The following is a 13,197-nucleotide window of genomic DNA, read 5'->3' on the forward strand; positions in this document are numbered from 1 at the left end:
TTTTTTTTTCGTCAGCTCTTTCAAGAGCTCCAAGTCCTATCTAGACTTTCAATGTCAATGAAGAAAGAAAACCGTAGCGAATATTCTCCCCACTCATCCCGACCAAACATTCTTTCTCTACCGCAGCTTACCAACCAGGAACGCTAAATTTTTGTTCCAGACGTTGCGGGAAGCAAGTTCGGCGGACGCGCATACCGCACCGGAGGGTTTGGTTCGGGCCAAGCAGAGCCGGTCGGAAGGTAAGGTTTACAAGTTTTGCTATACATTTGTGTTCAACCCTTTACGATCTTTGCCTTTGCAACTTGTTCCTCATCAGCTCTCTTGAAAGCTTCAAGTCTCATTTAAATTTTCAATGTTGGAACAAAAATATAAAGATAAAAATTCCGTTTCAAAATATTTCCGTATTTTCGATTCGTCCCGATCAAAGATATTCTCTCTTTATCGCAGGTTATCAATTGGGAAAATTACTTTTCTATTTCAGTTGTTGCGGAAAGCAACAACAATCCGGCAGATGCGGATGCCGCAGCGGAGGATCCGGTTCGGGCCAAGCAGAGTCGGTCAGAAGGTAAAGTTTACAAGTTTTGCTATACATTTGTGTTCAACCCTTTACGATCTTTGCCTTTGCAACTTGTTCCTCATCAGCTCTCTTGAAAGCTTCAAGTCTCATTTAAATTTTCAATGTTGGAACAAAAATTCCGTATCAAAATATATCCGTATTTTCGATTCGTCCCGATCAAAGATATTCTCTCTCTATCGCAGGTTATCAACTGAGAAAATTATTTTTCTGTTTCAGTTGTTGCGGAAAGCAACAGCAATCCGGCGGACGCGGATGCCGCACCGGAGGATCTGGTTCGGGCCAAGCAGAGTCGGCTTGAAGGTAAGTTTACAAGTTTACTATAGTCCTCTGTTTGACTCTTGGCGATCTAGAGCTGGGATATAATTTCCGGCTCGACTTGAATTACGATCGCAGAGGGTAAACCACTCTTTTATTCGCCCGCACTCGTTGGTCAAAATCTTGGTCTGTTGATCTGATGAGCAAATGTGAATTTTTTGTTACAGAGTTGAAGCGGAACGTGGCCGGCTCTGACTGCAAGTCGTTTCGGTGAGTCAAAATGAAAAGAGAAACAAAATTCTGCATGACGGATGTGGGACTGAAAAATATCGTTTGAGTCAATGCGAATTGCAAATAGATTCTTGCATGTGTGTATTTGTGACGTTTAATAAAATACATTGCTCGAAACAATCAGAGGATTACTTGATCGACAGCCTGCATCACATACGAGATTTAAAATACTGAATGATTCTCTTTTGATGTTCAGTTATCTCAATAAGAGATATTAATATGTACAAACGCGATACCGTCATCAGCTGCTTTATTTTTATTTTTCAAGCGGGCCGCAGAATTATTTAACGATTTAATTATTTGACAATATTCAATTGTCTGTGTAAAATATATTCATACGCATAAATGCCGATACCGTTGGCTACTTTTCTTTTATTTGCAAAACAGGCTGTAGAATTATTTGGCAATATTGTCCATTCATCACGATCCCTATTGTCTCGAGTAGCGTAGATAATGCGCGCAGAAATTGCGCCAGCGCACGCCGAGCTTGAGGTATTCTCGTTCGGCCCCCGATTGCAAGAAACTTTCTATCGCGGACTAACCCTTCGAACGGAATGTTCCCGAGAAACGCTCTTGAGATAATTGTAGTTATAAGCGAACCTGATCGATAGCAAATTTAACCTTCGATATCTCCTAAAGGGCTCAAGATATAGGAACGCTCTTTTGCAATATAGTTCTATATCAACCCTATATTGACCATAAAGCTCGACTCTCAATTCACAGTAGAAACGGAGATATTAACAGTACAAGTTAAAAACTTTAACCTTCGATATCTCTTAAACGGTTAAAAATATAGGAACGGGCCTTTGTCTCCTAAACGGCTCAAGATACATGAACACTCTTTTACCACAATATAGTCCTATATCTATCCTATTCTTACCATAAAGCTCGACTTTCAATTCCCAATAGAAACGGAGATATTAACAATTTGCGAGACCGTTCTTGTTAAGTACGCTATTATGGTTGTAGTACGGACATAAACCGCCTGAAAACGGATGTAGTATGTACTGCCAGTACATGTAGGTTTTACCGCCGAAACCTAAAATTAGATGCAGCATCGTAGTTCCCCTCTCAAAATGGATGCAGATGGCGCCCTTTGACAGTGCGGAAAGTGTCGGTGTCGCCGAAAACGCCGTGTTGGCCGCTCTCACGTTCCTCTCTGATGAAAAGTGATAGTGGCTGCGTTCAATAGAACAAAATGATCAGTGAGCGCTTAATGATTATTGTCTGTGATTGGAGCATTCTTTTAGATTCTTCATAGACCCAGAAGTATTTACCAATCAGGAGCGAGAATCACTGAGCATTCACTGATCACTTTGTTCTGCTGAACGCAGCCGGTTTCAATTCGGTTGAATAAAGCCGCTCGCGACCATGTTTGTGTGAATCGCGGGAGGTTATCGCTCGGTTTCGATTGGTCCCAGGATATGACCAATCAACGAGCGACGTTACGCTGCGATGACAACGATGACGACGACGACGTGTCCTCACACGCGTGACGACAGCGACGAGTAATATTGAAAAGCCGAAGGGAATGCGAGGCGAGCCGAGTCCTGCCGAAGCGTGTCCGTGACGTTATGCTGGAGCAGAAGAGATAAGACGGTGAAAAGAAGCGACAGCTCTGTTTCCTGGTGTGTCGAGAGAACTGTTTGCGAATTTTATCGAGCCACGCGTATCCCAAAATGTCGTACGCGTACCTCTTCAAGTATATCATTATTGGAGACACAGGTAAAAGTACTCGACGTACGATCGCGCGATGGCAACGATACCGAGACGAGTTCCTCGTCTCTCTAGCTTTCTGCGTCGTCTGCGACATGAGCCCATTGTTTTCATTTTCACGCATGTTGCGATACTTCCTATTTGCAAACGCCGAGAAAAAATATCGACGTTACGGGGACGAACACCTCGTTGCGAAGATCCCCCCTTTGTCCCGATGTCATATTCGTTGTTCTGAACTGTGTTGTTTGATACGAAAGTTTTCACATTCCTTCTGCTCAGCATCATTATCTCGATCTGTTGCTGCTTTGACAAAAGCGATCGCTGATTCAACAATGCGTGTTCAACTATATTCGATAAGCTCTCTCGTTGATTTCAGCGCTGGCGGCTATAAATAGCATATCATCGTGTCTTTTATAATGAAATTATTTATGTCACCGATAGATACGCACTTTGCATACTGCATTTATTAATATGCATGAAGATGTTTTAATTTTTTTTCTTTAAGTAATAACACCGATAGCTTGTGTCTTGCAAATGGAAATTATGTTAAATAATAGATATAAAATTAAATTAAATAAGCATAATATATTGTAAATTTATTACATGTATATAAATACTTGTAAACACTAAAGTAAGACACCAAGTGCACAAGTATAGAAGAGTCTTGTGTAATAGAATATAGACTACTTTTACCTCGGGACTCTACAGTCAAAAGTTATGACATGAGTGGAATAAACATTATGATATTATTTTTGCACAGGAGTTGGAAAATCCTGTCTTCTTCTTCAGTTTACGGATAAGAGATTTCAGCCAGTCCATGACTTGACAATAGGAGTTGAGTTTGGAGCTCGTATGATTACCATTGATAGCAAGCAAATTAAACTCCAGATATGGGATACTGTAATTATTTATTTCATAAATTTTGAACGTTAACATCTTACTTTGAATTATTACTAACAGTTATTAGTTAAAAGTCAATCTTCAGGTACAAATTCTTTACCATATTGATTAATCTCTGAATGAAAAAAAAAATATGTATATATATATATATATATATGTACATACACATGATGTATATCTTTTGTGTATTAACAATTTTATTTATTTAAATATTACATAAATATATAAATAAAATTTTGACTTGTGTATGTGTCTGACTGTCAATATCAATTTTTAATTTTCGTGACTCTACTTGTAGGCAGGTCAAGAGGCATTCCGTTCTATAACAAGGTCATATTACCGTGGAGCGGCTGGAGCTCTATTGGTATATGACATTACACGTAGGGAAACCTTTAGTCATCTTACAACTTGGCTTGAAGATGCAAGGCAACATTCAAATTCCAATATGGTTATCATGTTGATTGGTAACAAGAGCGACTTGGAAAACCGAAGAGAAGTCAGGAGAGAAGAAGGTGAAGCTTTTGCACGGGAACATGGTCTAGTCTTTATGGAGACCAGTGCCAAAACTGCAGCCAATGTAGAAGAAGCATTCATTAATACAGCAAAAGAGATATATGAAAAGATACAGGAAGGAGTCTTTGACATCAATAACGAGGTATGATATCTCCAATTACTTTGTGCATACCTTGCATACACGTGAGTAAAAAATTACTTAGACCTTACATAAATATAGCCATAACTTTGTAACATTATTCTTTATTAATATCAAAGTATTTTATAAGTATTATAAAATAATATATTTTATAAAATACATATGTCTTGCTGGTCTTGTATATCAACATGTGTGAGAGGTTAAAAAATAACAGGGGTACACAATTCTCCGATTGTTTTCCTCTATATCGCGTATTTCTATTATTTCATATATTTTTAATAATATTTATAAATGTCTAGGATTTGCAGTTAAAATTTTTTAAATATGAATATTAATAATTGCACAGGCAAATGGTATTAAGATTGGACCACAACATTCGCCGACAAGTCCCGGAGGTTTACCAGGTACTGGTGGACAAGGTAGTGCGCAAGGTGGTGGGTGCTGCTAGGGGCTGGGGCTTATCTGTCCACCGCTTCATCCTTCTGCGATCTGAATTGACCCTTTACTCCTGCTCTTCGTTTTAATCTGAACACTTTGTACAATTTAGTTGTGCGTATGCCGTATCATGAGGTAAATGACAATTGATGTATTTATTAGTTACAGTAATCTTATACACATCATAATACATAGGATTATTGTAAGACGAGAATGTTATACATCATTAAAATCGTACAAGGCATAATAAAGTCTTTATTTACAAAGTCGTAAAAGAATGAAATATATGAATAAAATTGCGCCATTTCTCAATATGTTCTTGGTAAATTTGATTCTTTTTTATAGCGACCAAATTATTGATTATTTTCGTTTTTTCGCATATCGATCAATAATTTTATTCTTTCAACATAAAATATTATTTTGTGTCGATAGCTGAATTCTCTTGATTCTTATTTGTAGAAGGTATTTTATGTTTATTTTTAATATGATGAATAATATAATTTAACTTTAATTATGTTGTAAATTTTAGCGAGCTTGTCTCCCACTTTATGCAGCACGACATGAGATCATTATGTTAAGTAATATTAATTATATCGAGAGTGATAAAGCGGGAAAGGACAGGCACTTCTATTTAAACTATTTTATATTCGTTTAATATATATTGTGTATCGTAATATAATGTGCACTAACGATCAAAATTCTATTCTATTAATAGTGGCTCACGGACGCTGATATATACATCAGTTAATCTGATTTTACATAAAAACATGATTTACACCTAATTACCTAAAACAACACTATATATATATATATGTATATGTATGTATGTATTGATATATAAGATGACAATTATATGAAACATATATTAATCAATACCATCGAGGGGGAGGCCTATTTAACCAGATTTATATTCTATATAAGGATACGCAATAGAGAAATATTATTATATTGCACATATTGACAATTGGTATCATTATTTATGGTACTTATTGTGGTATGTTCTCCTGAATATGGAGACATTATCGCGTGTTATGATAAAGAATGAATAAAAAAACAATTTTTACCATTTATATTATAGTAAAGCTATATATGACACAAAATCCATTAGTGTTATGTTTTAGACCATAGATAATGATACCGATACAGATATAGGCAGTGATAACGATTTAACCTGTGTTCCATCAAGATCCAAAAAGCTCATTGTATTTGAACGAATATTTTTTTCTTCATTTCAAGAATAACTACGGATAATGCAGAATTTACAAAAACACGAAATATATTCTAATATCTAGTAGTGCATGTTGTTATATTTATTAAAGGATTTGTCAGCTGTGGAGAGCAAGGAAATTATATATTAATACTAATGTTTCTCGGTACAATTACGAGGGAAGCGCATCTATAAGCATAACGATATTATAATTAGTACAAATTGGCTTCTTGAGCATTATTGTATAATCAAATGTTACAATATCTCCTATTATGAAGCCTACATCTTGATCATTGTACCAAAGAATGTGTCAGCATTGTTGTATACTTCTTTGCGCGTGCTTATATGTTGTAATAATTAAATCATATGCTTTCAGAAAATTACATTTAAATACATTTGATTTAACATATTCTAGCGATTGTTCTACGCACAGTCAAAGCTAATTGACGGCTTGTGATGTATTTTGTATGTATGAATGCGTTCGGCATTTCTTCAATCGGAAATATATATGTGCACATTACTTATTGTCCTTAATCCTAAGATACATCATGTAATGACGAGTCTTAAATTGTCAGGTGCGTGAGATGAACGACAATATATTAAACAGCTTGCTACAAAACTTGAAGTTGAAATCAAACATGTCAAATTAATCATTTTATCTCAAAGCATGTGTAGTGCTCGACTGTGTGCTATATTTTAATTATATATTTCACGGTACATTTCGAACGAAAAATTACATTTGGTTTCCACGAATATCAGATATAAAAGAAAAATATACAAATATGAAAGAAAAAAAAATATATATATATATATATATATTTTGCAATGACATTACCTCATTTGTAGTAAACAGCATTGCTTCGAGTAAATAGGAAACAAGGTCGTAGAATAAGTGCTTCAAAACAAATAAAGTATAAACAAGAACGATTTATTCGTTAAAAATAATATTTACATATATGTATATTTCGATGTTTATATCAAGTACTTGTCGACACGTTAAATAGGTCGGATAAATCGGATATCATCGCGAAAGAACGTTACCGCCAGTGGCAAGACTCTTTTCGTCGATGATCCCTAGAAAATACAGACATACCAAAGCGGCACCTTGTTCGGCCCATTTCTTATTTTTCTCCCTGGAAAAAAAAGACACACTATGAAGATGTGAAAGGAGAGAGAAAGAGAGAAAGAGAGAGAGAGAGAAACCAACATTCTCGAGTATAATTTACCAAAAAGAGGAACCATATTTCCTGCCATCGACGGTAACTACAGAACAGAACAGTTTGTCGTTTTTTCGAGTATCATATACTGGCATCTTTTTATGATGATCCTTGGTCCACTTGCATAATCTGGTTTTTGGCAGCTCTGAGTCTGTTGTATAACTGCTTCTCAAAAAGGCACAACGCATCAGAGCGACGTCTTCCTCGTCGTGCATTTTTCTCTTCTGAGAAATGCAATCGTCCTTTGTATCTTCGTCGAAGATCACTGGCGTCACTTGAAACCGACCCAACAAGCCTTTTTCTAGGAACTCTTTTCTCTTGGATCGGCAGTAGTCACCCAATCCCCACAAGTCACTGAAGAGAACATATTTATTAGAAAAAAGCAAGAAAAAGAGAAAAATAGGGTAAAGAAAAAGAAACAAACTCACCATATTTGTTCCAACGTTTGCGCGTCAAGGAACTTTCTGCCCAACGGAGAATCCTGCAGCTCCCTCAATATATTCTGTACACAATATTTCGTATTAGAAGGCGAATTGTCGTAATCGATAGCGTACTTTAAATACGATTTTATCACATCCTCCATCGGGAGCGGACCTTCCTTACGAAATACCGAGCAGTTCCATTCGGCTGCGCGAGCGAGCATCACACTACTGCAACCTGTTTCTTCTTTAAACCTGTAGAAACACATTAACAGTTTTACAAAATGAATCAGGATCAGTAAGGCAGCCTCAGCATTACCTGAATATATCGGAATGATTCTGTACATCTTTGGATCCACCATTCGCAATCACTGGTATCGACAATCTGTCAGAGATCAGCTTGAGAACATGGTTGCGATTCGAGTGTTGCGGTCTTTCGTCGATTGTGCGACCATGCACAGCGATGGCCTCGATACCAGTAGAGGTGAGGGTATCGCAAAGCTGAAAAGTCTCTTCCAGATTGGGTAGAATGCGTATTTTACAAGTGACTGGTATTGACACAGTTTCAATCAGCTTCCGCAAAATGCTGGTTGCTTGCTGTGGGTTGGTAAGGAGAGCAGCACCCATTCCCCCGAGTATGGAGAACTTTTTGGGGCAGCCCATATTAACGTCGATGCCAGCAACGTCCTTTTCCACCATACTAGCGACTTGGACGGCCCTTGTTGGATCCGAAGTGCCAATCTGGAGAACCACATTGTCTCGCTCACGGGAACAGGTACGAAACGCTACAGTGCGATCCGTCTTGTCGATATAATCGATAGTGCCTAGAACATCTGCAAGTAAAGCGACAAATAAGTAACTCGGACGAATAAATGAGAACCCAAAGACAGGTCAGAGCCAAGTTGCGTTAGATGACATGAGCTTAAGACTGCGAGAATAATTAAAAAAAAAATCGTACAAATTTCTTCGACTCGACCAATTCGCGTGAACACAGACCTCGCGGCCCTAATCACCGAAAGCAAGAAGAAACGACGATCTCTCTCACCGTTCTCTCGACGAATCGAACGAAGTAACTTCCAATCAATCAGTTCCTCAGTGTAAACAATGTCCGCGCCATAATCCAGGGCGAGTAGACGCATTGGAAGCGTGCCGATTCGCACCATCGGCGCCAGGATGAGCTTGTTTTCGTAATTCAATCTCTTTCTCATGGGTGTCGACTTCTCCTCTCCTCCATGCTGTCGTGTGTTCATCACGAAATTTGGACACATCACGTCTCGTGTAGACACCGACACGTGCGAATTCGCGTGCGAATCCAAAGTCCAAGACAGCTAAAAAGCGAATTTCCCTCGAGCACAATTCATCGTCCTTGTTTCGTCTCATTCATCATCCGGCTCGTCAGCATCACTGCTGTACCGCATGGTACAGGGACGTATGTACACGTGCACGCCTGTTGTCTCGTCACTGACCTCCCGAATTCTTATGGCTGACGCGCATAGAATGGCGATTGGTGTACCAATCAGCGCGTCATCACAAATGTATTATTTCCCGGAAAAGCGAAAGTGGATTGGCTACCGCGCGAGTCATTTCACTCTTCGAGTCGCGTCAGGTGTGTGTGTGCGCGCGTTTCAATCTTTTAAATCGTAATGAAACGCCGCGCAATGTAGGCTTCGTTCTACAGAGTCTCGCCGAATTCCTCGTTCTTCAGCGGGGCTCACTGCGTGCGGATTCCGGGTTCCCGTGGCCGTGACATTTCGAGATACTTCGAAATCGCCTCACCTCTTCGTCTACAATGCCACCTCGGTCAGCGCCATGCATTTCTGCTTCCGCCCGACTAGATTCGGGCTCCTGTTACAAGTGAGGAGGTAAGATGCGCAATTTCGTTCTAAAGTAATTCCAACGTACGATCGACGACGACTCGGCTCGGATGGGAAACTCCGTCGATCCTCCTCGAGCGGGAGATCACGGATCATCTCGACGAAAAGCAACGGGCTTCGCGATCAGGCGGTGATCATGGTGAACGCGGGCAGCGCGGTGGCGCATTTCGTGAAATTGCTGGTGACTGCGGTATGCATGAGATATCTCACCGAGCCTTACCGGGCGAAGGTCTTGCCAACTACGTGGTGTCTGAGTGCCTTCCGCATTCTCTTTATGCACTCGATCTTGGGAATTTTCAGATTCGGTAAGGCCAGTGCCCTGTTATTACGTACGTAAACGTACGTATTTACCTGTTGCTTCTGTTGCAAGAACAAACAAGTGTCTTATATCTAAGATATATCGATGAAATTAATTAGTCTCAGAGAGAGAATATGTATTTTTTATTTCAATTTATTCTCAATTTATTATGAATATTATCGTTGATTATTACTACTTTACGATCTCTTTCTAATCTTTCTTATTTATAAGTTATGTGTACTTATTTTGTTCACAAGTAATTCAAAGATACATATCTGTATCTTCCTTTGACGATCTTCTCTCTGCCATTATTTTCTTTGTTCAAAGCATAATAACTTATAGATATGGACCACCCAAGATTCCATGTCATAACTATGTAGGGGGTAGGAGGGGGTACAACAAGAAACCGTTGATACAAAATGACACATAGCCATACGTGGCATTTAATTTTTGTGTCTAAATCTCCAATGGAAGAGGAAGATGTTTTCTGTTTATCAGCATTACGGATTTACGGTAATTTATACAAATTATGTACTGTCGTTGGAACAAGTGAGGAACCATTTTGATGGGATAAGATTAATTGTATTGCAGATAACACTTGTAATTTGCTTAACATTTTATTTTTAGCCATGTTAAAAGGATTTGGATTTTCTACAGCTTCCAGTTTTTTATACAACTTGCAAATTGATATAGATATTTATATCTTCTCTCTTAATATCTCTCAAATATTTTTGAAGATAAATGATATTTTAAGATTTTATGCTATAAAACAGTGATTAAAGCTATTTGTACTATTAGATCATTTTATGCACAAATGGTTAGCAACTTTGAAATCTCCATGCACACATTTCAGTTAGAGTGTTCTTGCACACGCATTCGCAACAATGTAGGGTTTCTTACATCCGCTGTAAATTTCAATGAGCACCAATATATTTTTTAGAGTATTGTATATCTATGTAGTACAATATCTCTTACATGTTCCAACAAGTAACGATCTGATCTGATAGGTAGTATAATCGTGTGATCAAATTGCATTTCTTTGCAAACACTTTTCCTGTACAAATTATAGCACAGTTATAACATTGAATCTTGTAGTTGTTTCTAGTGTGTATGTTCAGGCTAAATGTGCTGTGTACATTGCTTACTATATACGTACTTTCTCACCTGTAACTGTAACATTATCTTAAATCTTTTCAGGAATCCCATTCACCTCGGCATCGACGGTTACGGCAAGATGTTTTCGCAGCTTTTACGACTGGTACTCCTATGGCATTGAGATTGTACCTCTGGCATTACTGACGTCTGGTATATTGAGTGCATATCAAATAGATGACAACATTCGTATGTTGTTATTGTTTCTCGGTACAATACCAATATTATTTCCGTTCGCTGTGAAACAGAAAGAAAGTCAAGTACGAAAATTCCGTCTTCTAACCGATATCGCCGTCGTGTTACAGATACTTGCCATCACGATACTCGGTTTGCAAAACGACAATTATAACGTAATCAGTCTAGTCGTCTCCTACACTTTTGCGCGTTTTTTTGTGGAAGAATTTTGTTATCGTTACAGCATACCGCACACTGATTTGACACAATATTGCATATGCTTTATCGAGGTGTTTACAGTTTCAACGCTTAAAGATTTGTAAGAAATGTGTTTCGATGTGATTATACAATGTATCATCTCTACTTCGAGTAGTTGCCCACTCGAGATTCAACGAATCATTTAGTTACCATTGTGAGGAAGAACGTCAATTTCTAAAACCGTACATGTCATTCATGCCACATTTATAATAACGATAAAATAAGAGAGTACTTGCAACAATTGTTCGATAAAGAACGGCACAACGTGCGTCAATAGGGTGGTTATTTTGTTATCGGCTTGCGAGCGAATATTTATGCTAGATTTTCATATAACAGTCTGCGTCAGTCAGAAAGTACTGCCGATTTTCAAAGTAAAATCTAAATTATAGTTTGTACGATAAAGACAGTGCCACACATCTTGTCTTTTTTTATACATTTTACTGTAGTAGTGAAGGAATGTTTGTAATTCTTTAACGATAAGACTTTAAAACGAATTTTACGCATTGTTATCAAGTCTTCACGGTGAAGAAATAACACGAAACTTTCTGGTATTTTTACCAATACTTTTCTAACGGTAAATTTATAGTGTGCGTGGCGTCTCTGACCTAACTCTTTTCGATATTTAACTTTTTATATCCGTTTTTGAAGGGAAAATGTTTGGTTGTCGGCCTACTGAAGGACAAGTATAATTAAGCGTGAAAGGCGTAATGTTTTCACAAGTAATAATGACAGATAATGGGGTCTATTCTCGGTAAATATGACGCGATACAAAACGCTTCGTTATCTGTTGTTTATCGCTTTGATGTGGCGGAGATGCGTTTATTGTATATCTAACGATGTGTGTCATTAAGATAATTATTGTATTATATAAGATAAAAACGATCAAATTGAATGATATTGCTGCTCAATCGCAGCAGTGATGATTTCACCAAAGTATCGCTTGAATTCTCGAATTTGCGTATACTAAAATTTATCTGCGATTGTATCGGGGCTTTAGCGTCGAACACGGACGATATCGGCATTTTGATACGCAATACGTGCGGTAGTCATTTTTCCCCAGAGGATTTTGCTATTGATTTATTTGAGATGTATCGCCTTTTAAAGATTGAAAAATATAAAATCTTTTTCTTATAGATATTGTATTATCTGTGCATCGCGTATATGCTCAAGGCAATCAGGAGATTGTGCTTCTACACACACACACTTGCATCATCTTTTCAATATTTAAAGTTTAAAATACTTCTCTCCCCTAGTATCTATATTAATCTTCAGTAAACATATTTATATTTATCCCTGCGTTTAATTCGGGCTGTAACTACTCGTTCAGTGTGAACTGATAAGTTTAAACAGCGTTTAAACTTATTTATTAGCACCAACACACGTACTTATTTCCTGTTGAATAGGTGTGCGACTCTCCCGTGTTGCCGAAAATTTCCCCGGCGCAAAATAACATGTCATCCGTCTCTGTCACAACCTCCACGTACCAGCGAGCGCTGCGTTACGCTAAAGCGAACTTGACCGCTATTAGCGTAACCCGCGCCTCGCCTATCCAACCGACGTATTTCTGAAAACGCGATGAAAAAATCCGACGAGCCGCCACGAGCTGTCGCATTTGCGAAACAGCGGAATCTAGTCGGGGTGATTTTAGAAACGACTCTGTCGTGTGTTTATTTATTCTTAGCATCTGTTTCTGGTATTCTCACGCTTCGACGTTATGCGTACGATCGGCGTTCGTTCGTTCGTTCCGCCAAACTACATGTCCAACTACACGC

The 13,197-nt window shown here is 38.2% G+C and overlaps 3 protein-coding genes across 6 annotated transcripts; 2 read left to right on the plus strand and 1 right to left on the minus strand.

The window, feature by feature from the left end:
- Nucleotides 1-2,619: 2,619 nt before the first annotated feature.
- On the plus strand, nucleotides 2,620-6,553 carry Rab2 (RAS oncogene family member Rab2). Of its 2 annotated transcripts, none has more exons than XM_011140499.3 (5): nucleotides 2,620-2,848; nucleotides 3,600-3,739; nucleotides 4,038-4,394; nucleotides 4,738-4,961; nucleotides 5,356-6,553. In XM_011140499.3, the coding sequence occupies exons 1-4, from the start codon at nucleotides 2,803-2,805 to the stop codon at nucleotides 4,837-4,839; spliced, it is 645 nt and encodes a 214-aa protein (XP_011138801.1). In that variant the 5' UTR covers nucleotides 2,620-2,802; the 3' UTR covers nucleotides 4,840-4,961; nucleotides 5,356-6,553. The 2 variants fall into 2 exon arrangements, with proteins under 2 accessions (XP_011138801.1, XP_025160684.1); XM_025304899.1 differs by having other exon boundaries at nucleotides 5,542-6,553.
- Nucleotides 6,554-6,940: 387 nt separating this feature from the next.
- Dus2 (Dihydrouridine synthase 2) lies at nucleotides 6,941-9,126 on the minus strand. Of its 2 annotated transcripts, none has more exons than XM_011140502.3 (5): nucleotides 8,715-9,119; nucleotides 7,989-8,502; nucleotides 7,679-7,924; nucleotides 7,260-7,604; nucleotides 6,941-7,166 (listed from the first exon to the last, which is right to left on the minus strand). In XM_011140502.3, exons 1-5 carry the CDS (start codon nucleotides 8,935-8,937, stop codon nucleotides 7,055-7,057), a joined length of 1,440 nt encoding a protein of 479 aa, XP_011138804.2. In that variant the 5' UTR covers nucleotides 8,938-9,119; the 3' UTR covers nucleotides 6,941-7,054. The 2 variants fall into 2 exon arrangements, with proteins under 2 accessions (XP_011138804.2, XP_011138805.2); XM_011140503.2 differs by having other exon boundaries at nucleotides 7,004-7,166; nucleotides 7,241-7,604; nucleotides 8,715-9,126.
- Nucleotides 9,127-9,253: 127 nt separating this feature from the next.
- On the plus strand, nucleotides 9,254-12,558 carry LOC105182804 (uncharacterized). 2 transcript variants are annotated; one of them, XM_011140500.3, is made up of 2 exons: nucleotides 9,254-9,848; nucleotides 11,039-12,558. In XM_011140500.3, the coding sequence occupies exons 1-2, from the start codon at nucleotides 9,680-9,682 to the stop codon at nucleotides 11,488-11,490; spliced, it is 621 nt and encodes a 206-aa protein (XP_011138802.1). In that variant the 5' UTR covers nucleotides 9,254-9,679; the 3' UTR covers nucleotides 11,491-12,558. The 2 variants fall into 2 exon arrangements, with proteins under 2 accessions (XP_011138802.1, XP_011138803.1); XM_011140501.3 differs by lacking the exon at nucleotides 9,254-9,848 and adding an exon at nucleotides 10,184-10,354.
- The last annotated feature ends 639 nt before the right edge of the window (nucleotides 12,559-13,197 follow it).

The sequence above is a fragment of the Harpegnathos saltator genome, unplaced genomic scaffold (assembly GCF_003227715.2).
Source record: "Harpegnathos saltator strain DR-91 unplaced genomic scaffold, Hsal_v8.6 scaffold657, whole genome shotgun sequence".
Classification (NCBI taxonomy): Eukaryota; Metazoa; Arthropoda; class Insecta; order Hymenoptera; family Formicidae; genus Harpegnathos; species Harpegnathos saltator.

What these genes read in the sequence shown, in the direction of transcription:
- Rab2 (XM_011140499.3), top strand. Translation starts at nt 2,803, where the DNA reads ATGTCGTACGCGTACCTCTTCAAGTATATCATTATTGGAGACACAG. An exon ending in TATCATTATTGGAGACACAG is followed by an intron (nt 2,849 to 3,599) that starts GTAAAAGTACTC and finishes ATTTTTGCACAG; the next exon opens with GAGTTGGAAAATCCTGTCTT. An exon ending in AACTCCAGATATGGGATACT is followed by an intron (nt 3,740 to 4,037) that starts GTAATTATTTAT and finishes CTCTACTTGTAG; the next exon opens with GCAGGTCAAGAGGCATTCCG.
- Dus2 (XM_011140502.3), bottom strand. Translation starts at nt 8,937, where the DNA reads ATGTGTCCAAATTTCGTGATGAACACACGACAGCATGGAGGAGAGGAG. An exon ending in AATCATTCCGATATATTCAG is followed by an intron (nt 7,925 to 7,988) that starts GTAATGCTGAGG and finishes GTGTTTCTACAG; the next exon opens with GTTTAAAGAAGAAACAGGTT. An exon ending in AAATATGGTTCCTCTTTTTG is followed by an intron (nt 7,167 to 7,259) that starts GTAAATTATACT and finishes TTTTTTTTCCAG; the next exon opens with GGAGAAAAATAAGAAATGGG.
- LOC105182804 (XM_011140500.3), top strand. Translation starts at nt 9,680, where the DNA reads ATGGTGAACGCGGGCAGCGCGGTGGCGCATTTCGTGAAATTGCTGGTG. An exon ending in CTTGGGAATTTTCAGATTCG is followed by an intron (nt 9,849 to 11,038) that starts GTAAGGCCAGTG and finishes AAATCTTTTCAG; the next exon opens with GAATCCCATTCACCTCGGCA.